At 44.4% G+C, this 25,627-nt stretch overlaps 1 protein-coding gene across 5 annotated transcripts in view; it reads right to left on the minus strand.

Moving 5' to 3' along the window:
* The window catches only part of pak5 (p21 protein (Cdc42/Rac)-activated kinase 5), a 54,085-nt gene that overhangs the window by 3,054 nt on the left and 25,404 nt on the right, over window positions 1–25,627 (minus strand). For 4 of the 5 annotated variants that reach the window (XM_053888276.1, XM_053888273.1, XM_053888277.1 and 1 more), the window contains 9 exons: window positions 23,750–23,794; window positions 10,391–11,230; window positions 6,059–6,268; window positions 5,121–5,262; window positions 4,888–5,042; window positions 4,187–4,320; window positions 1,636–1,762; window positions 224–349; window positions 25–159 (listed from right to left, as the gene is read on the minus strand). In XM_053888276.1, coding sequence (XP_053744251.1) covers window positions 25–159; window positions 224–349; window positions 1,636–1,762; window positions 4,187–4,320; window positions 4,888–5,042; window positions 5,121–5,262; window positions 6,059–6,268; window positions 10,391–11,230; window positions 23,750–23,794 — 1,914 coding nt within the window. The remainder of the gene's footprint in view (window positions 1–24; window positions 160–223; window positions 350–1,635; window positions 1,763–4,186; window positions 4,321–4,887; window positions 5,043–5,120; window positions 5,263–6,058; window positions 6,269–10,390; window positions 11,231–23,749; window positions 23,795–25,627) is intronic. The other variant, XM_053888274.1, reaches the window with a different exon arrangement.

The raw sequence follows: 25,627 nt of genomic DNA on the forward strand, positions 1-25,627 counted from the left end.
AGTTGTGTGTGACCTTTTTGCTACCTTGTGCGACTCTTTTAACCGAGGCGGCAGGTTGTCTCGTATCCTCCTCATGGCCTGCAGCGGAGGCTCATTAAAGTAGGGGGGCTCCCCGTCCACCATCTCGATCACCATGATGCCCAGAGACCAAATGTCCACCTGGAGTGGCCCAAACATGGCGGTCAGTGCAGCTCTATTAAACCAAGCCGGCGCGTGCCGTCACCTCTGTGCCGTAAGGCAGTCGAGAAATGACCTCCGGCGCCATCCAGTACGGCGTGCCCACCAGGGACTTCCTCTTTGGCACCTCTTTGGACACTTGGGCGCAGAAGCCAAAGTCTGACAGCTTGATCTGGACACACACACACACACACACACACAGATGACAACGCTTCACAGAACAGAAGCTGCGAGCAGAGGAAGTGACCCTCAGTAACAAAGAGTGTAGCATCTCTTGTATTAGCCCTTCATTATCTTTCACTTAGTCATGTCTTATCAGCTTGTAATTGAGGAGGAGGAGGAGGAAGAGGAGGAACTGGAAGAGGAAGAGCAGTGGGAGGAAGAGGAAGAGGAGTAGGAAGAGCAGGGGGAGGAAGTGGAAGTGGGGGGAGGAAGAGCAAGAGGAAGAGGAAGAGGAGGAGGAAGAGAAAGAGCAGGGGGAGGAGGAGGAAGAGCAGGGGGAGGAAGAGGGGGGAGAGCAAGAGGAAGAGGAGGAGGAAGAGAAAGAGCAGGGGGAGGAGGAGGAAGAGGAAGAGGAAAAGGGGGAAGAGGAGGAAGAGGAGGAGGAAGAGGAAGAGCAGGGGGAGGAAGAGGAAGGGGGAGGAAAAGGAGGAAGAGGAAGAGGGGGGAGGAAGAAGAAGAGCAGGGGGAGGAAGAGGAAGAGGGGGGAGGAAGAAGAAGAGCAGGGGGAGGAAGAGGAAAGTACAACATGAGGACGGTCTCTGTGACACCACTTCCTCAACAGCCAGAGTGAAGGATGCCAGCACTGTCAGTCATGTGGAGGAGGGTTGGCTGACACTGAAGCACCTGCTCATGGATGATATTCTGATTCATCTGTGGATATAATGCAACGTTCAATAAGAACAAACACTGTTTTCGTCTTTGAATCACGAACCACATGGGTTTTAACCATTTAAGTATTTGTTTTTTGACTTCAGAAACAACTTAAGAGCCCAAATTCAAACACTTTTCATGTGAGAATGTTGGATCAAAAATAATAAACAAAAACTTTTTTAGAATACATCAAATGATTACATTCAAATGACTATTACTATAATGATTATACATAATTGAAGTAATAAGAAAGTTAAATGCAAAAATATTAAATGAATTAATGACATGAATAAAATAACACACTGATATGTTTACTATAATTAATAAAATAAATAAATTAAATTAAAATGTAAAACTCCCCCTGTAAATTAAAATAGTCATGGAATAATATGTTTTTTTAATCCAAGTTATGGATTTGTTAGTCATTTTAATAAAAATAAAAAACTAAATAAACTGAATTGGACATGACAGTTCACGGGCCGTGAGCAAGGATCCAGGTGAAACACACAACAGTGACTTTGATATTGTGCTCTCTGCTCAGTGTTCTGCTGAGGTCAGCACACGGGGGAGCCTGCCTGGACTCACCCTGCCGTCGCTGGTCAGCAGGATGGAGTCGCTCTTGATGTCCCGGTGGATGACGCCCTGCGTGTGCAGGTAGGACAGAGCTCTCAGCACTGACAAGCACACGGTGGCGATCTGCTCCTCGTTCATCCTGAAAAAGAAAAGATGCTTTCAACAGAGCGTTCCACAGAGAGGTGCAGTGCAGCCCAATATAGCAGAGTCCACATCTCCAGACTGGAGGTCTGAGTTTGGCCTGCAGCAGAGCAGCAGCAGGACGAGGTCCCATATGGAGACAGGAGGCGATGCAGTGCGACTGACTGAGCTCGCACACAGACTTCCAGCTCCACTGAACATTAACATCTAGACCCAGCTGGCCATGTTCGCCGTGTGTGTGTGTGCGCAGGCTGAACTCACACAGCACAGATATGCTGATTCCAGAGCTTCACACACACCAATCCGAACAGAGAATTCTCCGGATGGAACTGCACAACACCTTCACCTTCACTCCTTCATCTCCACCAACACACGTGCGGAAACAAGGCGGCTGAAACAGAACGTTGCTGGAGACGAAGTGCGCGCTCAGTTTAATGAGCTTGTCGGCGGGAGAGAGTGACGCGCACGCGGCACACGCCGCGTCCCGCGCGAGGCTCGGGCGCAGCCTGATCCTGGTGATAGCCACTCATTACCAAACTCTTGAGAGTAATTAAACTTGGAGCGTAATTGAAATTGTTCTGAAACAGCGACTCATGTGGGGGTTCATCATCAGTGTGTGTGTGTGTTCCTGTACTTCTGTCTTTGTGAGAACCTGTGTGCGTTTTGTGAGTGAGGCCCTGACTTTGTCACGTCTCATTCTGAGGGTCAACACCACACAGTACCTCGGGTGTTAGAAATGGGTTTCAGTTTGGTTCAGAGTGAAGGTTCAGGGTCGCCATCGCTTTTGGAGGGTTAGGTTTAGGGGGAGAGGCTGGGGAAAGGGTTATATGTCAATGATGGTCCTCACTAAGATATGATGACAAACGTGTGTGTAGAGCTTGTTTATCTGACTTTGTGGGGGCCAATTCTTGACAAAACACTGTCCTTAAGAGGACCACGAGACTTTGTGAGGACATTTGAAGTGTGTGTGTGTGTGTGTGTTTGTGGGAGGCTTGTTTCTCCTGCTTTGCCAATTCTTGACAAAACACTATCCTTGTGAGGACTTTGTATGACTTTGTGGGGGCGTTTGGTTGGACCCCACAAGGTTAAGCCTCAATTTGAGTATGAAGACTTCAAAATAACCGGGTCTTTATCATTGGGTTTGGTCCAGAGTCCTGGTTAAGGTGAGCCATGTGTTTTGGATGGTTATGGCAATGAGCAACCTCACAGTGCACCCACAAGGATAGAAAAACCGTGTGAGTGTGAGTGTGTGCAGTGCAGTGTAATAATTTGGCTACACCAGATCACTGTATTTGTGCCTCAATAACAATGTTAAATACATATTACATAAAAAAAACAGTGGTATAAAATAAAATAAAGTAATTTCCGCAAAGATGAGGTGCTACAGTAAACCTTCACGTTAGGTGCTAAAAAAAAGGTCAAAAAGCGTATTTTAGAAGGGTTTGAAAACATGAGCTCTGGACGTCTTGTGACTTGTGACCCGTCGACCCTTGTGAGACTCGTGTATCGCCTGCTCTGTGGCGCTCAGACTGAGTTTGAGCGCCACCTCAACAGCCCAACACTGGAGTGAGAAGAAACAAGTGTGTGGGAGTGTGTCAGCAGCAGCGGCGCGGGGACTCACACTAGCATGTTATTAGCAGCCGACACCTCACAGATCTAATGCAGACGCTCCTGGCAAATGACTGTAATTACACAGCAGCGCTACTCAGGCTGAACTGAAACAAACTAGTTCTGAAAGTTTTTTTTTCTTCCCACGTTACTCTCCGTAATTACCTGCCATCGTAAGTGACCAGCGCTCAGATTATAACGCATCACTTCCACTGGCTGCTTTTATACACTTTATACACGAACCGTTAATAAAGTGTTTATTACATGGGTATTCACAGCAATTCATTTAGTTATTGGTTTTGATACTTACTGTTCAACAAAGTGTTGTGGAGAGTCCACTGTCAACAGCAAAGTGAGGACCTTATTAAAACTAGGGCTAAGCCTGGTCAATGAATCGCATTTTTTTATCGGGATTGCGTCTTCCTGCGATTATGAAAACGTGACAATCGCCATGAAGCGATTATTTAGCCGAACGCCCGTCTCCGCAGCTTCTCTCATTCTGTCCCGATACACACAAACGCTCCACCACACATTGTCCCAGTGGAAGTTGCCTGGCGGGAAGCTGCTCCGTGAGGCCCAGTGCGCGCGCTACACAGAGTGAGCCACTCAGTCACTGCCTGTCAGCAGCAGCTCGAGCCTCTGTTTACACGGCGTGGGGGACGCTAACATTAGCCACCGTCGACTCCCGACTCCAGCGGTTCGAGTCACCAGCAGTTATAGCTGCTTGTTGGAGATCTTTTGAAAACCAATGTTAAACAACGGCTAAATCTTAAATGGTGGAATAATCGTGATCATGATGTAGTGCGTAACTTACCTCGTGTGAGTCACGATGTCCGTCAGCGCCCCTCCCTCCAGGAACTCCATCACCACCCACAGCTCGTCTCCAACCAGGTAGCTGTTGTACATGTCCACCACGTTTTCGTGATGGTAGTCCCTCATGATCACCACCTGCCAACACACACGTGTTACACCCCTCACTCACACAGCGGCACATTTCCCTTTGACCCGCGAAACCTTTGATATTATTTCATTTGTGATTTGACTTCTTGTTTTGGATCCACAGCTGAAAAACAGAAAGGATTACACGCAGACAATAATCGGATTACGTGAAGCAAATTAGCTGCGAACTGAACACATGCACGCACGCACGCACACACACACACACACATACACACACGCACACACCAAGCTTCACTCCTGTTTCCCCAAATGAATTCAACATGTTAACATGAAAGCTTGAGCTCAGCCTATGAATATATTTCCTGCCTTCTTAGTGTGCGAGCACTTCCCAATAAAACTAAGTGATTTACTTCTGTGAATAGATCTCATCATGTTGTCATTGTAATAAAGCCTGACTCAAGGATTAGTTTAAAGACAGAGGTTTAAAACCGACTTGTATGAATGAACGCGTCCCAGAGCCTCTGTTGATCGAACACGATCTGCTGTCATCTGAACAAACAAGGCTGCGATACCACTCCACGTGTGCGTCGCTGTGATGATTATTCAGTGTCACACCTCATTGAAGAGCAGCTCCCTCCTCTGCTGTTTCCTCAGGTCCATCTTCTTCACCGCCACCTGCTTGCCGCTGTGTTTCTCGCTGGCGATGCAGACGATCCCCGTGGAGCCCTCGCCGATCTTGATGAAGCTGTCCAGGTACTCCCGAGGGTCCCCTGTTGGGTGAGGCACAAACACGGATCGGCACCGGCGGCAGAGCTGGCGGTGCCGCAGCCTCGGCCAGCGGCACTTACCTGGGTTGACCACGAGCTGAAGTGCCGCCCTGAACTGTTCGTGAGAAACTCTGGAGGGCTGCGTGTCAGAGTTGGACCCCCAGGAGGGAGGCGGGTAAGCCCCCGGGGGGATGTAAGGGGACGAAGGCTGCGAGTAGGCCCCCTGGAGGGAAGCACACAAGCACAGAGAAGGAAACTGAAAATCTCACCAATTTCTGCTCATATTCGCATCTATGTGGTATCACAACACGGCGTGTATCGACATTAGAATTGGGGTGAGTGGTTATTTTATACGAGACACCAGAATGATCAAGTTTAAGTTCATATAAGCATAAAGGGTGGCTGTGATGCTGCATGAACTGAAACTTAACTTTCTCTCCGTCAGCGTAATCCCATTTGATCTCTTCATGAAACAGTTATGAGGCTTCAAGAAACAGTGTCACCAGTAGGTGGCGCTCTCTGTTTAAAAATGATGTGAGGTTTCAGTGAAAATGCTTTGCCGAGACCAAATATTCCGGAGCAAAGAGTGCCATCTAGTGGGCTGTGACAGTGAAGACAGGGCTCCATGAAGCTTCATAAAACCATCTCTACAAATAACATGGCTCATCTGCTGCTCATCTGTTATCTGGGTCCATTTTTTATCTGTAATTAATTAAAATAAATAAAAATAAAATGCATTTATTAATGTATTATTAATGGAGCCGAAACAAGTGATGCTTTTGTAGCCTGGATGTTCCAAGTGCACGTTTGATTTTTTTAGACTCATCTCACAACAACAGCATGGAACAGACGATGCAACTTCTCATTTGATGGTTTGAAATATCAAGCAATTATTAGTGTGAGAAAACAAATGAAAGCAAACAGAGGAGAATAATGAGAGCTGGTGTTTATTACAAATATTTAAATGACTCACTGGAGCCTGAATGACGCATCTGTAGCTGTGTGAAAGAGTTCCATACCTGAGGGGTGTAGGGTGGGCTGGGCTGCGAGGGGGGGTGATGGTATGGAGACGGCTTGTAGTGGTGAAAGACTGGGGGGTACGGCAGGTGCACTGGGGGGTAACCAGGCGGCTTGCCGTGACTCTGAGGTAGCTTGAGAGGCCCTCTGGGGTACGTGTCTCCTCCTGAAACCTGGGGGCTTCCATCACGTGAGGAGCGCTCGTACTCCCCCTGCAGGACGGCGGAAGAAAACAATATGGATTTCAGCAGTCTGGTTTGGTTGAGGTTTCTGCCTCAGTACCGTTACAGTTGCTACAAACTCTGCTTATGTGGTGTCGCAGCAAAGCATGAAAATTCTTTATTTTACTGAAGGATATATACTTCCAGCTGAGCGTCACGGATAAACGGGAGCGCTTCCTAACTCACGACTTCCTAAACCTCACCATTAGTCACGCAGCTCCTCAGGGAGTCTCTAAAACTGGGACAAAACCTCTTTCCCCAAAAGCACAAGTTTTCTAGCTGGAAATAAAAAAAGAAGGAATTCAACGAACGATTTCACGAGACACGACTGGAAGAAAAGCGATGACTCAGCAAAACACACCTGACTTGTCATTCCTGTAACGCACGCATGTCGACAGCACTACAGAGCTGCTTCAGTTCATTATAGTGTGAATCATCAAAGAAAAAAAAAACATATATAAGCATAAAAAATGGGTCACACTTGAGCTATTATTAAGGCAACTTCTTGCATATTATCTGTTAATAATCTGTAATTACAGTCTTGTTTATAGTGAACTTTTAGTGACCATCCCAGGGCAAAATATGGTCAGGCTTAACAAGACGCAAGTCAGGACTTCAGCATGAGAAACTACAGGCTAATACGTCACAAATACTTCTTCTTTCTCTTTGGGCTTCTCCCTTCAGGGGTCACCACAGTGGACCATCATCCTCCATCTCACCCTGTCTCTGCTTCCTCTTCTCTCAAACCTACAAAAATATGTTGCTAATACACTTATGAATATTATTTTTTTTAAAGTGTAACAAAAAATGGCTCCACTATCTGGACATAGCTGTGACTTCTTCTCCTGCTACGATAAAAAGCATGTATTAAAACAGTGCATTTCTCTCCTCATTCATTTTCATAATCTGAAGTCATAACTTTCAACCAAAGTCAAGTCACGATTCTTTCTCCACAGAAAAGACATTTCCATTTTTGATATCCTCGTCTCACAAAATGCTGCTTATTTCGTATATTTATTTTACCGTTTATTATTGCGATTACATCAACTCTTCTCCAGTGGATTTGTGACCAAACATACAAATCTTCTTAAATATTCCCTTCAAAATCCCTCAAACACACCATGAATGTGAGTATAGAGTGGTCGCTGTCTCTCCATCACAAGTTAAGCATCTTTCCTGTTTCCCCAAATTCACAAATGTGACAAATAAAGTATAATACCAAGGGGTCTATTTCTGGCCAGTAATCTTCTTATCAGCGGCAAAGTAGAGCTGACAAACATCAGTGATCTGTTTACACCGAAAAACAGTCCAATATTCTGCATCACTGTCTCGTCCGCCTCGAAAAGATGTTAGTATAATGAGTCATAGATGGAGATCTGTGTCTGCAGCTCTGCAGTTCGTCCCTCAGGCACAGAAACAATAGTAATATGGAAATAATGGCTATTTTCTTCTTTCAAAGGAAGCCAGTCTTATTTTGCAGCTGGAGGACGTAAACCCAAATAGTACTTCAATCTTTTTAGGAGCGCTTTTGAGTTTTTGAGCTTGGGTCTCTGAAGCATGCATCGTGGTGAGGCTTTTAGCTCGAGGGGCGTGAGGGCGTCCTGGGGATGCCCCACGCTGAGAAACTGGACGCCCGGTTTTTTCAACGGAACACCCTAATATTTCTGATCCACAGTGCCTGTATATAGTTGTACAATTGTTCTGGCTTCCATCAAGAGGGTGTTTTTAACCTGTAATTCTGTTGAAATGGATGGAAATTTACTTTTGTGGACACGCTATTTTGTTGATGCAGACGCCATATTTGTTTTCCCCTATCGCAAGTATTTGATTGGTCGATGGGGCATGAAAGATCGCTGCAATAGATGGGATGTCTTTCCATTGCCGTATTCATCGCAATAAAACTTAAGGAAACTGACAGAATGGGGGGAGGTGAGTGGCTTGGGAAGGTATGTGCTCTCCGAGTGCTTTTCTCACTATGAAGTCGGTCTTATCTATAATAGATTCTCCGACACAGTTCTTCTGAACTAAGACACTGCTTGTAAAATCACGAGTCGAAACTGAGGTATGACTCCTCTGAGCTGTACCAGACTGTCCAATACTAAAGACAAAGAGCAGTTGGGCTATGAATGGACTATGACCTTGATTCAAGGTGCCACACATTGTTGGCACCATGAGTGAGGCTCATGATCACATAAGGCAAGACATCTAACAAGAGATCATAATGATCACCCCTGTCTTCAGAATAATCCCAACCACCCTTTCTGAACACCAGGAAATGTGGCAGTTAAATTGACAGCATAATGGATCAACTTTGCGGCACACTGAGTCCGAAAAAGTCCACTTGACACCTGTCAATACGTGAGAGATACGTGAGCTACAGCGGCCACCTACTGTCCAGTTCCCCACACTTACATGAATACAAAACCGCTCCATCGTATAGACTTTTTTGTTAGTGATGTGCCCATTTCGCGGCCATGAAAAAAACCCATATTGGTTGGCTGCCTGGTTTCCCTCGCCTAGGACCAACACTCATCTCTCTCTCTCGAAACATCAGTTCATCAAAGACATTATGAAGACCGATGAAGAAGAAATCCTGCCATGGAAGAGCTTTGCGTTGTACACGTCGCCGCATGTTCACAAACGTATGAACCGTCGTTGATTTGGGAGGAAACCTCTGCAGTCATTGAGGTATGAGGGAGACTGAAGAGGCAGTGGAGGCACATTCATCAATAATATCTTCTGTAGTAAATGTAATTAAATATCAGTCACATTCAGGAAGCGCCGGATCGGAGAGACGGATTTAAATTACATCCCCTGAAAACTCTTATCAGTGATAAATGATAATGGGACAGGACGCGGGTATAGGAGTCTGTCCAGCGGCACCGCCTCTCTGACAGGCGCAGACCAGGGGGAGGAGCCCCGAGGTGCCAGAACGCTGTATAGTTACGCAGCACGAGCTCTGTTAATCAATCACTCTCCAGGAGCCGGAGAAAGAGGTGGGGGGGTGGGGGGGCACAGACGTTGGGACAGCCCCGTCTTGAGCCCCCTATCGTTGGCCGGCGCCGCGAGCTGGCTGTCAGCCAGGGGTCTCCTGATCCATGTTGGTTAAACGCGCATTAATCTCAGTTTGGCAGGGTAATCAACAACCTAACTCAAGTGTGAAATTGAATTCCGCGGTGGAACATCGTTCGGCCGGTTTTATGCTAAGGCTGCAGAAAAAGGGAAAGTGCTGCAACATCAATTTGTCACTGAGAGCTGCAGCATTGGAAACAGAGGGAGAGTGTGAGAGGCGCTGCGATTCTGTCTCTTACTCCCTCAGTGTGTGTGTGTGTGTGTGTGTGTGTGTGGCTGAGACTTCCTTCTCACCGGCTGCTGGAACATCCCCTGCAGCTTCGAACAACAGCGGTAAAAGGGAAGGATTTACTTCACTGGCGTGCCTGCATGCGTGTGAAAGTGACGCACCACAAAAGGCGCAGTAACGGCTGAGACAAAGACAAGACCACTACATTCATAAAAACACAACCTTGGCTGCACAAAGGCACCCTTACCCCCCCCCCCCTTTCTGCACCACAATGTGCTAATAATAAATAAAAAGTGAGAAAATGACCGACCCCCTGCATCACTTACAATCCTGCCTCCCTTGCATTCTGGCTTCTATTTTCTTTCTCTCTTTTCGTGTGTGAGCGGCTGTTTACTGGAGCATTCAGGTTAAATGGTTTTTCATCAAGGCACCCTGGGATCTACATCAGCAAACCCACTCGCAACTGCCCGGGTGTGAAGGAGTGGCGCCATCGTGCCGCACACTCCTTTGGATTGTGCGTAATGAAGCAGCCAATGGTGTAAAAGAAACGGAAAACAGATTGAAAAGTCCGCTCGAGACTCACCTCTGTCTTCCTAACCAGCGCCAACACGCTCCCTGCTGCGGTACATGACATTCTGCACAGACCCTGTGATGCATCAATTCAAGCTTTGAGGAATCCCAATGCGTTCATATACCCATCTCTCAGGGTATCAATCCAAAAATACCAATTTTTTTCATACATTTTTTATGGAGTAGTGTGTGGGAAAAGCAACAATAAAACAACTCTATGACAGAATACTTTGGGTGGTTACCTTGGGCAGCGTCTGCGAGTTCGCCAGACTTTCCGATAGTCGCGGGTACGTGTACGAGCTGTAAGGATGAGCCTGCGCCGGGTTCTTAAAAGCCCCACTGGCTGTGTACGGAACGTTTGGCTCCTGCAGCCCAGAGCCCGACCTCGATCTCTGCCTGATGGCCGGAGTGGGGCTGGTTTGTGTTACGTAGGAACTTTTGGGCCGCTTGTCATATTCGTCTCTCATGCCTCCGTAGCTCCACTCGCTGTCCGGGTAGTTGATCTGCTCGCTGTGTAGCGACGCACGAGACGGTGTTCCTACAGAAGTGTCCCGGTAGTCCTGGCTCGACGAGCCCCCCACAGATGCCCGATAGTATCCACTAGAGCCCACCCCGCTCCCCACAGTGGAGGCCACCTCATCGGCTGACCGCCCCTTGCTCTCCAGGTAGGTGTGGTAATCCGGAGGGAGTTTACCGTAGTCTGATTTTTGGGGCATGGCATCCGGGTAGAAGTGGCTGCGTATGGGGTGTGAATGTCCGTTCTGCTTTGTGAATCGATAGTGTCTCCCCATTCCCCACTCCCCGTCCATGGAAAAGCCCGGCTTCCCTGGATCCAGTGAGAAGTCTCTGCTGGATGAATCCAGGTCACAGGAGTAGCGGGAATAGTAATGGCTGAATCCATTCTCCTCTGGGACCGTGGGGTGACCACCGATGGAGGGTTTGATGCCTGTTCCAGATTGGTGAGCCCCTGGTGGACTCTCTTTTCTCAAAGAGTTGGAGCGAGTCACTGAGATGTTGTCGAACTCTTCTAGCAAGCCGTTGATGGACACGTCTTTGGGTGGTCGGTTCCCTCGGACAATCGTCTGGAAAAGACAAAGGACAGACAAGTTTAGGCATTAGGAATACTCTTCACTACCTCACTGCCAAGGAGTTGGACGGAATTGGGTGACATACTCAGGAGACAGTGAAATGGGTGAAGGAACAAATTTTCGAACGGATCTGGATCTATGGAATGGATCTGATCCAGGTATTCTTTGGAGGATGAGAGATTGTGTGGTTGGACCGAAGCTGCTTGGTGAAGGTTTGTAATGTTTGAGTGCTTTTCAAGTTATTGGGTTTTTTTTTTTAGAATTATGTGCACACATGCCCATCAGGGAGGAGGGCTAGGGGCAGATCCTGGACATGCTCTAGGTATTATATCTCCCAGCAAGTCATGGGTATCTGAGGTATCATGAAACAGTATTGCAGGGTTGATGAAACAGTGTCCACATTTTTAGAGGCCACTAGATGGCGCTCTTGGTTTAGAAATGATGTGAGGTTTCATTGAATTAGGCCAAAACAAGCCCAAACATTTTACAGCAGCATCTGGTGGCCTCTGTAGATCAGGACACTGTTTCATGAAGCCTCATCTACCCTTCACCAGTGTCTGGGATTCCCTGTTGAGCCTGAGCAGCAAATGGTTGGATGGATGGATGATTCACCTCTCCTTCACAGACGATTCAAGTGAACGAGCGTCAAGAAACAGACGTGAGCTGTGGAAGTGTTTACTGCACTTGGTGTTCATTAAAATGACCCAAGTCAGATCATGCTGATCATGCAGCGCAGGAGGAGGCAGGCTCTGGCCAAACCACCTCAGTTCACTTGTGTCACCAGATCTTACTGAGCGAATCAATGGTAAACAACTTCAGCGGTTGTACGTGACCAGCTGTCGTGAGGAAGCGGCGGGAAACCTCGGAAGCAGGGAGGGAAAAAAAAAAAAAACTGGTGGCAGATTGAAAGAGCTCATTTCTGCCCCATTTCCCTCGCAACAGATTAGCTTCATTTTCAGTGGGCTGATCACAGAACATTATTAGTCGTGATGTTTGGTTTTTACGCTCCAGAGGTGGACGCGCACACACACACACACACACACACACACACATCTGCTTCAAAGGCCCAGCAGCTTAAACATCAGGGGTGCTGCTGATCCCCTCCTACCTTGTGTTAAACCCTTTACATGGCTGTGTCGTGAGTCACAGGGAGCTGCTTCACTGTGTGTGTGCGTGTGCGTGCGCTCGCTACTTCCATCCAGTGTCAATGGAAGCAGCAACAGCAGTTGCACTGCAATGGTGCCTCCCAAACAATGGAGGAGTGCTGCGTGACTGCTGCAGAGAGGAGGTTTGATTTCTCCCTCTTGCATAATCTTCTCAGGGCTTGTGATCATCGAACATCACTCGCACCATCGACGCTTCAACTGCGGCGTCTAATGAGGAAGACAAAGCGGCATCACATCTTAATTTATCATTTCAATCAGCCGCTCTGGTCGCCCACCCTCTCTGTCGAGAGAAAGAGTGACTTGATCATGCAGCACAAGGGCCCTTCACTGATGACAGCAGGACCCTACTAGTGTTGAATCTTACTGCCATTTTCATGACAGTTATGTTGTTTGTAGGGAGTTTCATCTCTTTGTCATCAACAATGTTCCCCTTATTTCGTTTTTCGTTTTGTTTTTTTCTTCTTCACCACATATATATAGCCACATTTTCCAATTGGAATGAATGAGGTATATTTCGGGAGCCAAAATGGCGCGGCCTGACAGCGGCTCATCAGCAGGCTACATGTTTTGACAGAGCGTCACACAACTGTCACACCTGTCTCACTGCTGGTTTGCTCGTGTCACATGTGCTCAGGCGGACTGAAGGAACGCAGCGATGTGCTGACACATGAATCCACTTCTACACGTCTTCCTCCTGCAGTTACTTTCACGCTTCAGCGTCAACGGTTGACAGCAACATTTACATCCCCGCTTACAGCTCAGCAGCAGAGACACACCTGCAGGTCGGGGCGGTGGGATTTGGTCAGGTCGACCACGACATATTCAAAGCCACAGAGTGAGTTGCACAGACAGCATCAACTCAACGACAAAGAGGCGGTGAACCACTGTTGCACTCGATATTCTTCTGTTTTATAGCTCGATATCCAACAGCCGCATTGCACCACTACAGCTTGAAGCCAACAGTCAGGTACTGTGCACACTGGCCTTATTGTATTGTTGAACTCCAGTTGTTTAAACTCCGGCGGTTGACACTTCATCTCCCGCTACTCTCTAACCACGGTCTGCGACTCCACCGCCTCCTCTCCTTCGCTACACAGCTGGAGGACTTACACGCTGCCCGGTGCCGTGAACTGGAACTCAAGGTGAAATGGCCTATAAAGCAGCGAGTGGCTGAGAGGCAGCAGGACGGACGCTCCTTCAAACTCAGACTCCATCACTCTTCAGTCTGTAGGCAGTAGTGACGGGAGTTTACGTCAACGAAAACACCAGCAGAAGCACTTGTTCTATGATTTAGTATTTCATTTCAGAACAAAACATAAATAAATTACCAAGTTGTCAAAAATGCTGAAATATGACCTGAAATATGACCTCAAAAATAGGGTCACACTTTAGATGAAGGAACATTTATTGCCCTAAATAACTTGGATGTGCAGTCGCAGCATATTTAATAATTATATAGTATTGAATAATGTCTTGTTCAGCGTGACTAGATTTTGCCCATAGTTACTGTTGACCGTACATAAGCAAGTACTTCATGTATTAATGGTTAATATCTTCTAAAGTGTTACCAAAAATAGAAATATTAGATTCACTGCAAGGCGAAAAAACAGGATTTTAATGAGATGACTTTGAAATTGTTGCATTTTAAACTGATTAAAGTGAAATTATTATCAAGAATTCCAGTATATGCAGTAAAGGTCTTTTTGACAACAAAAACAAGAACAAAATGAGAAGTAGTTAGGATTATTTTTGGCAATAATTTAGGCTATGAATAGTCATTTCTTGAATATAGAACAAAAAAATAGGAGTAAAACATTTAGGGGGAAAAAATTAATAAAACAAACTAATCAATCAAAATATAAATATAATGGGTATGAAGAAATATGAGGAAAGACAATGGACATCACTCCTATTTAAATCTATATGAGAATTATACTCATTCATTACAAAAAAAGAGGATGATGACGGCAAAAGAAAGTGGAGAGGTCGCTCTCATTACATCATTGAAAACAAATAAACGCCGGTCAAGCCTGCTCAATTGAAGGTCAAAGGTCAGACAGTGACCCTGGAGACCCATAATGACTCACATGACTAACCCAACTGAGTGTTGACTGCACAAATAAACTTCATTATCTGACTCCTGATGGATGGGAAAGGGACACCAAGAGAGTGAAAGGGCCATAGAGAGAGTGACGGAGAGAGAAGTGTCCAATCCCTGTCAAGCGCTCGACATCCAGCCTGAAAATCTCCCTATTCGTTTGAATTAAAAAGCTGCAGCGGACCCCGGCGCGCGGCGTCCTCACAGCTCGGTGCGCGGGTCGCGCTCGGCGGCAGCGGTGACAGCAGCCATATTTCACTGGGGTGCGGCGCTGGCCTGTCCTTAAGTGATAAGCTGTAATAGATCTACTCCTTCTACTCCGGCTCAGAGCGGAGCGGAGGGGACCAAATCGGAGGGAATTGCTCAGAGCAGAATTAAATAAATGTGTTTGAAAACAGTTTGTGACTGGAGATTCGGTCAAAGGCTGAACTGTAGATGTGAGAGGGGGCGGTGTGGGGGTGAGGGGAGGGTGAGGGCAGGTTAGACAGAGAGAGGCATGAAAAATGAGGCTCAATGGGAGATAAGAGGGGATTAACCTTGCTGGTAATGAAGGGAGGGGGAGGCAATCGGAGACTATAATTAATGAGCTTGCCCTTCCACTGACTTCCTGCTGGAACCCTGGGTCTGAGGCTGCGCTTCACTAGAGGGTCCCGGGACCCATCGAGGGGGGAGGAGCACCACAGCACTCATCCTCCGCACTCTTCAGTGCAAATAACAAACTTCAGAAGTAATAAAGAAAAAATATCTGAACTGTAAATAGGACTTTTTTATACTCAATAATTGGAATGGATTCGGTAAAACGCTATTTCACAACCAACTTTATCTGAACTATATTTACCTTCCCGAATGTTTATTTAGTGTATTTAATCCACTTGTGTTTTGTCCATAAATTCTATTGGATCTCTATTACTATCACTTCTTGTTCCATAGTTTTTCATCCTTCTGCTTTGAGTTTTATCACACTGCATATACACTAAATAATGGTCTCACAAGCAACATTTCTTTATTATTATTTAAATAAATCATAACGTCAGTGTTTATTAGTCTGTTAAAACGAATCCACTTTTTTAGCCAATTAAATATATTATTTATATATATATATATATATATATATTTTTTTTTTTTTTTTTTTTTAAGATAAAATATTTCAACTTCTTTTTTCTGTTTTTTTTCCACCCAATTTTTTTTATTTTATTAATTTACAATTTCCCCAGTCTCATAAAATAAAAAAAACACCAGTTGGCAGATCAGTACTTCTGAATGTAAACATTTTTTCTTAGTAATTTTATGATTACATCTGTGAAACAAATAATCAATTGATACTTTTGATTTTCATCATAAACTTTGAAGAGTTGACTCTGGCGTGGTGAATTTTAACAAGCTAATATTCCTAAAGTAAAACAATGTATTTGTCCCAAAATAAGATACAAGCGTGACCTTTAAATGAATGGAAACTTTGCAATCGAGTTCATTAACAGTAAATAAAGATGTCAATATCTTCAGCTCGGTGTGACGGAAGTGTGAGCACTTCACTGCAGCTCTGATCTTACCATCACTTTTCTTAGTTTCTCCCATCTCCTTCTTTTTTACAGAAGCTTCTGAGTGCTCAGCTTATGTTACACAGTCAGGCAGGCTGCACAGTGGGAGAGAAAACAAGCTGATCTTCTGCTTATTTCAAGTCAGTGACGCTGACAAAACTCTGCAGCTGCTACTCCACAGGATGAAGCAGGAGCGCGTGAGTGTGCAGATGTGACTCCGCCTCATACGTCACGCACTTCAGCTCACGACCAACCACACAGACACAGACCGCACCACAGCGCCCACTGCTGCCAACATCTCGTAACTGCAACCCAGGCATCACCAGTTTGGGAATGTCTCGGTCACGACTCACACTGCAGAGAAAATGTCCAGCCGGAAGTTTCGCTGCTGCGTCTGGTGAGTCGCTGCTGGCTGGTTCAACAGCGTTTAGCAGCTTATTCCCCGCAGATCCAGATCAAACTATCAAACATTTGGCAGCTGCAGATAAAGAGTCGAGCGATAATCACAACGGTCCAGGGGCTAAAGTGTCAACACACTAGCAGCTGAGTTCACAGCGGCCATGAATGTTGTCACGACTGCGATGGGTTTTCGATTAGAGAAGACAGAACTGTTTCAAGCGCACAAATACGTTCCAAGGAGTGGGTGTTTATCCTCTGCTGCCCACTAGTGGATAAAACTGTGAAATGCACTTCGAGCGAAAGCCATTTTTTTTACCATAACCATGTCACCAATACGTAATTTTTCGATGTCACGATGGATTAGAAACTATCTACGTTAAGACGTTCGGTAAATCATACATTTTATTATGTAATTCCATTAGTTTTCAGGCGTGTGAAATATGTTTCCGTTATAATGCCCTTCATTGACAAATAGTATTTTCTGTTATTTATTATTTATTTTTTTTACATTGTCTTTCCATAAAACTAAATATTATGAACTTCTATGACATTTAACGCATGTACTTCATTTATAACTTTTCTTTTCGTGTGCTTGAACTGTCTTTTTCAATGATGACTTTATTACTTATTTTCTTATTGTAAATGACCATTTAACATTTGTTAATATACTAAATAAACCGTTTTTACCACTGAAAAGAGATTTTTATGCTAATAAAATCTGACAAGAAACGTGACATGACAACGTCCACTGACGTTAAACAAAGCGATACATGGATGAAGAGTGTACTCTGGCTCCCTCTACTGGGCACACTATGAACTCCACCATCTTGGGCGAAAGGGAGATGTAAGTGACGTGGGTTTTAATTTAACTAATAAAGATATTAAGTTCAGCAAAGATCTCCCGAGGCACACGTCAGCAACCTCAGCTAATAATTAACAGGAGCAGAATTGGCCCCCAGAATTGGTCGATGGCGACCTCAGATCAGAGCTGACAGGTCCAACCACCTGTGTCTGGACTTCACCGACCAGTTCTCCATCTCCATCCTGACACGCCATTAGTGGGAACACAGGCGAGGTCGCGGCAGAACAAGATTGTCGGAGGATTTCCCAGCAGTTTTATGATTAATAGGCAGCGCGGCCTGTTTCCTGGGGCCACTGAGATTCTTGTTCATTACTGCGGCAGATCTCCAGCCCAGACTGACGCCAACCAAGGCGTTCACACTACACATGGACCCTAAATAGCTAAATACACTTCTGCTGTGAAGTCTATCACATTCACACCTGAGCTATGAGACATGAATGTGTGAGATACAAGTAAACAACCAACAGCCCTGCCAAGGTAGTTTTTTTACATCACCCATAAATATTTGTACATGTTAATAAAATATCATTTTTATTTAAATGAAACATCTTTTCATTTTGAATCTTAAACATAAACTTGAAAAAGAAAATGTTTTATAGATTAAATACTGTTTACTCCCCCTTCTTTTACTTGTATTGTCCTCAAATATTAAACCTAATTTCAATTCAATAAAATCAGATTTCCCATCCGAATATTTTCCCAGTAATTCCATATCAAAATGTCATAATAATGAGGACAAGTCAATGATTTAAGACTAGTAATTTCGGTCATTTTCAGCAGCACAAACCTCAACTGTAGCTGATGGTGAACTCCTCACGTTGTGTTGCCTCTGACCCCTGCAGCTCACAATCCCCCTCCTGAGACCTGCATGACCCAGTCACCTTTGACCTCAGCTAGATATAGTCTCATCTCAAAGCTCCAGATTCCATAATGCCAAGAACAATGGATTAGTGGAGGAAATGAAATGGGGAAAAACAAATTCACTGACACTAAATGTCTGGACTTGTGTTGTGCTAGAAGTCCACCATCGATTCCTGTGGGATGGTGAAGCAACTGTGTCAGTGTCTGATGTGCGGTGAGTGAAGGCAGAGAGAGCTGATCAATAAGGTGTCCAACAGCTATCTACTGGCCAACTGTGACGCGGGTAAACAGGCAAGTATAGATTCATTACAGACCAGTGCCCATTCATCTCAGTCTCCTAAGACCACACGACGCCTCCTCCTTTCTTCTTGTATCACTGTAATCTCTTTGTGTCGTGTTCATTTATAAGTCTCCAAATCTTCATTTTATTTTGTCGTTTTTAGGCGTGGCAGTAGCAGGGATAAAGAATAGTAACGTTGTAGGCACAAAAAAAATCTTATTTAAAGTGGCTTCTGAAATCTAGTCTCGATTTTGTTTTAAATATTAAAGAAGGTCAATAATCTGAGACGAATAAAAGTAATTTTGAATCGTCATTTTTGGAGTTGCAGTTCACCATTTGGCCACGCGAGGACACTGTAGCTCCGGTGTGAAAGTATAATGTATAGTAAGTATAAATATAGTATATATGTAAATATATGTATAAACGCTTCCATCAATCAAACCCTGCGGTGAAGTCCGCCACTGCTGTCACTTTGAAATGTATCAGCACCAACTGTTCCCTATTCAAGTGTTCCCTACTCAAGATGAAGAACCTGAACATCCCACACTCTGGATATGTTGAGGCGCCCCGGCAACTCCAGAGCAAGGAAGCAGAGGAGGAAGGATGCAACGCTCTTCACATTGTTGCCAGAGAAGGCAGATGTTCTGCTGGCGAGCCTGTGTTTACAAGCTCAGACATCAATCAGGACCTCAATTCTCCGCTTTCCCTCAATTGATCTCAGATCAGTGCGTGACATCGCGCCATTTCTCAACATCAGCAACGGCATGTCCGTGAGAACTATTACTAGAAGGCATATGAGCTTTGTCGGAGGGGAAAAAACGGGTCTTGTGACTTAAGATGAATAATAGCTTAGTATTTTGTTGAAAAAGTAGTGGCAACTGAAAACATTGGAAAACAATTGATGCATTATATTGACAACCTGATAGATTTTAAACAGCAATAATAATAATAATAATAATAATAATAGCTATTATTATTATTATTCATGCAATATATAATACAGCAGTATTAAAGTCAGATAAAACGAGGCGGAGGGCAGGTCTGACTAAGGGATGAACCTCACTCAACTTAGCCACCACCTACACCCAAGAGAGCCCTGAATCCAGTACATTTATGGAATCCAACAGATGACAAACAGAAGTTCAGTATCTAAGCAGCAAGTATTTTGCACAACACAATATGAAGGAGCTAGCCATTCATTTACACAGCCAGATCTAATCCTAAACACACACTGAAATGAAACACTTCCTAAACTGAATCCCAGCTCATGTCCAGGCTTCCCATTCAGTAGAGACCCCGGATGGCATTTCTGCCCCTGAAGCGCGGGCTATTTATTGAGAAACACGATCCCTCACAGCTCGCACGTTCAGCAAACCCACCGGCCAAAATAGCTGGAAACACGAGCGGCAGCCTTGACCGGCTGCAATTATGGGAATGTCACAGGTCGCTGCTTGAAAAAGATGCTAAAATAGCAACAGTTTTCCAAATCCCATTTACACAGGAGCTCTCCCTTTTGGCAAGACTCGGCTGCTGAGTCAGCAAAGCAGTTGTCAGACACAGACAAGCAGCGAACTTCTTTCTACCTGTTCAGGAAGCGTCGGTGTTTTGGTGTTTAATAACACCGCGGCCTCCTCAGGCTTCACTTCACCCGCAGTCTTGGGACCGGCTCCGGCTTCAATCCCGGTCTCTCCACTCTCCCCCGCCATGACTCCCTCAGACTGACCACTGCTGCATCCAGACCCTGAAGACAGCCTCTCTGCAGCTGCAGCGACCAACATCTGAGCAACGATCAGGTTTCTCCCCGAGTCGCCTGCCAAACTGTTAGTCATGAGGTGGGCGTCTGTCACTGACCCACTAATACAGTATTTACAGTCATGTTGCGCCACTCAATACCAGGAGAGTCCACGCCTCAGGTCACTGAGCTGCCGTCATTGTTTTGTTTTGGTCAGTGAGAAAGACAACTGTCTTCAAGAGCGTCGGTTTGTTTTTTCATAAGCAATAAGTGACACTTGCAAACTGTTGGGGATGAAGGGATAAAGACTATTAAAGTCACATGCTTTAAACGATTTTTTAAAAAATATATTACGCTTACGAAGTAGAATTCAGATATAATAAACTTCTGCAAAAGTAGCAGTGAAACTAAACAAAATAGAAATACAAATGTAACATACTTCTGTAAACTGTAAATAAAACGTCCTCATGTATCCGTCTTACTTTTTGGCTACTTCGGGCCACTGTAGATCAAGCTACTTGCGCTGTCTGAATTGATCAGGCAGAAATAAAGAATCATATCAATTCTTTTACGCGTGAAGTTCCGCAGTATCGTACACGCCACAGCTCTGATTCGCGGTCGATAGGTTTCTTAATTTTCCTCTCTCCGGTGTTTAGGTTGCGTGCTGGTGATGCGTTCACATGTATCGGAATTTTCCATAATGCTGAAAATAACCGAGGTTACGATGGCTTACTGGATTTGTGTGCGGTGGGGATGATTATCTTTTATTTATTTAAAAAAGAAAATGCATTTTGACAACAAACACCATGTTTTTCAGGAAGCAGATAAAGCTTTTGTAAGATGTCTATATTAATAAATCGTACAACACAGCCTACAAAACTGCTGAATCTTGAGAAATCTACAATGCAGAATGAAATAATTTCCTAAAAATAAATCCATGAAAGAGTCATAGTTATTCAATTTATAATGAGATGAAAGCACCGCCGTCCTGATTTGCACTGAGAAGATGATGTAAGGTGGAGATATAGATAACGCAGCTATAGAGGACGTGAGTGGAGGTTTTAGAAAGCAAAAATATCAGCCTGAGATCTCTCCACCTACACCACCTACTCACTGTGAGGCTCTGCAGATCTGTGCAATGAAGTTTAGACTTTCACTTTCAGGCAGAGTTTGGGAAAAACCATGGCTTTATTTTTAGAAAAATGCTCATAAATTCAATTAGCTTTCTTTCCAACGGCCCAAAACTGTAGCCAAATCAGAAAAAAACCCCTATATAACGTTTTTATTTCTTGTTGAATCATAGCTACATCCCAGCTCAGGGTTATTAATATTCATCTCCTTGTGTTGGTTAATCTGCACGCCACAGTTATTCAAATTTTGAGATAAAAACGAAATAAATAAATCACCCACTCATCATGTCTCTTGAATGCAGTGCGTGAGAGTTGGAGGTGGAGAAGAATTCTGAGCAGAATACAGCAACAAATGATGCTCACTTTAGGATTAAGGACAAAGGCCTTAGATTCATATATAACCTTCAGAGGAGCATCAAACTAGGAGCAAACCATGTTGCCTCACCTTTCATGCTCACTAGCTGAATGACAAGAGAGACTGACGTGTAGCATCAAACACCAGCACGTAAGAAGAGGAAACCTGCGCACTCATTTCCACAGGTCGCAAATGAGCTGCTGGAAGACTCAGCGATTCCAGGGTGAGGTGCAACATGAGAGTGTTGTTAAAAACCTGCTGGGCTAATGATCGCCACACATTACCACACACACCCTCCATACACACAGTGTAAGAGCCGTGTCCAACTGGCAGAGTGAAGAGGATTTAAAGAGCACAATGTTTTTGGTGGTGGTGTCAGCCTTCACTTCTGGATTAGCAAGTGCGCTGCAGGCTGGGTGGAGAGCGAGGGAGCGGAGGGAGGGTGGGGATGAGGGGGGTGAGAGACCAGGCTTTAAGCAACACTAATGCTCAGCTGAGTCTGACAATAAGCCTCAAGAATAAACAATGAGAACACAAGCCAGAAGGAAGGGAGTTTAGAAGGAGGACCGTGCCGACCTCCGAAAACTGCTGTGTTCCCAATACATTCACATGGAGAACTGCATCACTCCACCAGAGGCGGACCAGGTCCGAGCCCACCTGGTGATCGCACAGCTAACCTGGCCAGAGCTGGAGAACCACTGCCACGAAGAGGAAACCTCATGTCAGTCAAGTGTCAGGCAGAGCAAGGTGAAGATGAGGGTGGCAAGTGAGAATTATAAATACACCGTCCACCAGGGGGTCGCGGTTGTAGACCAGGATTTGAGGTGGTCAATCACTGATGGTGCCTTCTATTTATTTATTTTTTACATGGAAAAATATTTTAGTCTTAGAATAAATATTTAATGTTGCTGATTTATTTAAATTTTTGAATTAAATTTTTATTTAAAGCTTGTTTCCTGCCTTTACAATACACAGCTCTGTAATGTCTCAATTCGTGCGCAACTTTCATTTTCGACAGAAAATAACACCAAGCCCTACATAACATCGAAAACCACTCCGCAACTAAATAGTTAAAAAGACCTCTCAAATGGTTGTCCAAGAGCGTGACTGCACCTGCCAGAAATCCAACAAGTGCCTCAGAAAACTAACACAAACACGCAAAGATATGAAGCTGGAGTGTTGTCACACTGATGCCAATACAATCCTCGCTGACTATCAACAACAAGAGTGACATCTGAAGAGCAACATCGAAAGAGAGCAGGGTGAATGCTGACTGAAAACTCACCCCGCCTCATGGACCATTCTGAGCGCATCTGAAACATTCAGAGTGAAGGGCTTTTTATAGTGCCAAGTTGGACAATGCCGTGCACAATGATAAATCTGTCGCAGTACAATTATGTGGCACTGTCTGCTGCAAAATGCTGCACGTATTCAATGAAACTTTCAATCTTTTTTTTCTTTTTTTTTTAAACCAAGAGCGCCACCTAGTGGCCTCTGAAAAATGAGGACACTGTTTTATGAAACCTCGTCTACCCATCACTAGCTCAAAAGCTGAACTGTCATTCATGTGTCCACAACATATTATTATGAATAACCAACTTATAATGAAGGGCGGTTGAGGTTTTTCAAAAGGGGTCCTCTGTAGCATGCACATCCTTCATGACCTGGTTTCCACAGTGGAGCCCGATCAGCTGCCATGACAACTACCATGCACTTTCACATCGCAGCATCCATCATCATCATTGTTATGATGATTAATATCATTATCGGGAGGGTCTCTCAGCGGTCTCTCAGCGGCCCCACAGGGAGCGGGGCAGGACGCGGGAACATGCCCCTGCAGTCCTCCTCCTCCTCCTCCTTGTCATGCGGATGAAACAAATGGGAGTGAGAATGAGTTCTAAGAAAAGACTTGGCAGAGCGATGTAGTTATGTCATGTTCCTCTCTGTTCCCGCTGACACACCACCTCCACCTGAGTGCAGGAAGCACGCAGACGGGGCGATGCGGTAGCCGAACCAAGGTTTGGGATTGTGTAAGGGTGGCCAAAAATAACAGCTCTAAAAAGGTGGGTTTAGCAGAAGGGAAGAGTCATACTTTGGGTAACGGCGTTTCAGCTGACCGGACTGTCTTGGGAGATATCTGTGAAGAGAGTGAGATTATTATTGCGGTGTCTGGCCCTCTTCAGAGATATCTCCTGTGGCACATTGCTGTTCTATTGTTTTCACTTCACCATAGAAGCTTTTATCAACACCAAATTTCCAATTGGAATGAGAGAGAAGCTCACGTCACTGGCGGGGGGGGGGCGAGTCAAACCCAAGATTTTAAAAGCTCGACTTGTAAAAGCCAAATTGTGAAGGTGTTGTAGGTGTCGAACACATATTTTGACCAAAAAAAATCAAGATAAGAAAAATGGTGCGACCGGTTGCTAAGAAACCAATGAACAACAACACATCAGAGGAGACACTCAGAAGGGTTGAAGACAGAAGGAGACACACACAGAGGAGAAAATAAAACATCTGGAGGACAGACAGTTGTTGAGAGGGGAATGGGAAAATCGATCGGAACAGTCCGACAGCAGATGTGCAGCAAAGACAGAGACATTTTTTCGATGTTCAACAGAACAGTGTGAGTCGGTAAAGCTCTCTTTTCAGCTGATATTTAGTTCAGTTTTTTTTTTATATTTGCTTTTACAATCCCTCAAGCAAATTCCTATGAAACTCAAAGTATAACTCCAGACTCATGTAAGTACTTCTGTGACTTGTACCAGGCCCTATACAGTCGAATATAAAACAATAAAACTACTGCAGTCTCCAATTTTAAGACACATCTACTCTACTCCTTTTAAATATTATAAACATTTCTATCCACTACGGAAGCTCTTGTTATTTACATTGTAATTACAGGCATGTACTCAAGCAACATATGAGCCATTCTACAATTCAGAACTACTGAGGTAATTAGCGTGTAATTAATGTATGTTGACAGATAATTACGGTTCAGCAGGACATGACCATTTATAATGACTGGAAAAAGGACAGTGCACAGCAGATACACATATTAGCAGCGAATTAGTGCTTAGCAGAAAACAATTAAATGACAGCACGGAAGAGAAAAATCCTACACAGATATATATCAGAGAAACCGTCCGTCTTTTATTTCAGAGAGAGAGAAAAACCCAGCACTATACAGATGGAATACAGCAAAAATATTACAGTCAATTATGGGAAAAAATACAATATAGTCACTATAAACTACCCTATATATTTTTCATGAAATAAATAAATCAGTTTCATTGGAAAAAGATGGAGACTTACAGAATATTTTGAGTTTATAATATTTGTGTTTTGCCCCAAACATCAATGAGCAGCAGTCCTACAGAATTTATATATTTTTTGGGATATGATAGCCCCAAAATTGAGATATAATAATGGGCAGAATCATGTTAATATTAAAAGGAAATACTGTACTAGATTTTATCAGAGCATATAGTTTGACAGCCTAATCTTTGGACACTACATAGTGCCTCAAATATGTATTTAAAAATAATAATAATAACACTGTTTGGCTTATTTATTTTATATTTTATATTTATTTTCATTGACAGTACAGTCAGTGCAACAGGTGCGTGGAGCAGGCCACAGCAACAACAAAGTTTCAGTCGCGGTTCTAAATTATAGTTGATTTGGAACTAAATACACCGGCACTATGCGGTCAGACTGTTTCATAAGGTCAGAGTCGATGTTCAGTGCAGACTAAACGCCTCATCTGTCGGCTGGAAGTGTCAGATAACTGACTGATGTTTGGGTCTCATCTGTCAACAAAAGGTTTTTTTTTTATTGGAGTCTCAGCTGGAGGGTGTGCTTGTTTGAGTCCTCTTCATCCCGTTTTACCATCCGCCACTGTCGAGGGTTTATCAGAGCGTGTTTGCTTGTGTCTAAAAGGTCAACACTTCAATTTTTTTTAATAATTAAT

Source organism: Synchiropus splendidus, chromosome 15 (assembly GCF_027744825.2).
Source record: "Synchiropus splendidus isolate RoL2022-P1 chromosome 15, RoL_Sspl_1.0, whole genome shotgun sequence".
Classification (NCBI taxonomy): domain Eukaryota; kingdom Metazoa; phylum Chordata; class Actinopteri; order Syngnathiformes; family Callionymidae; genus Synchiropus; species Synchiropus splendidus.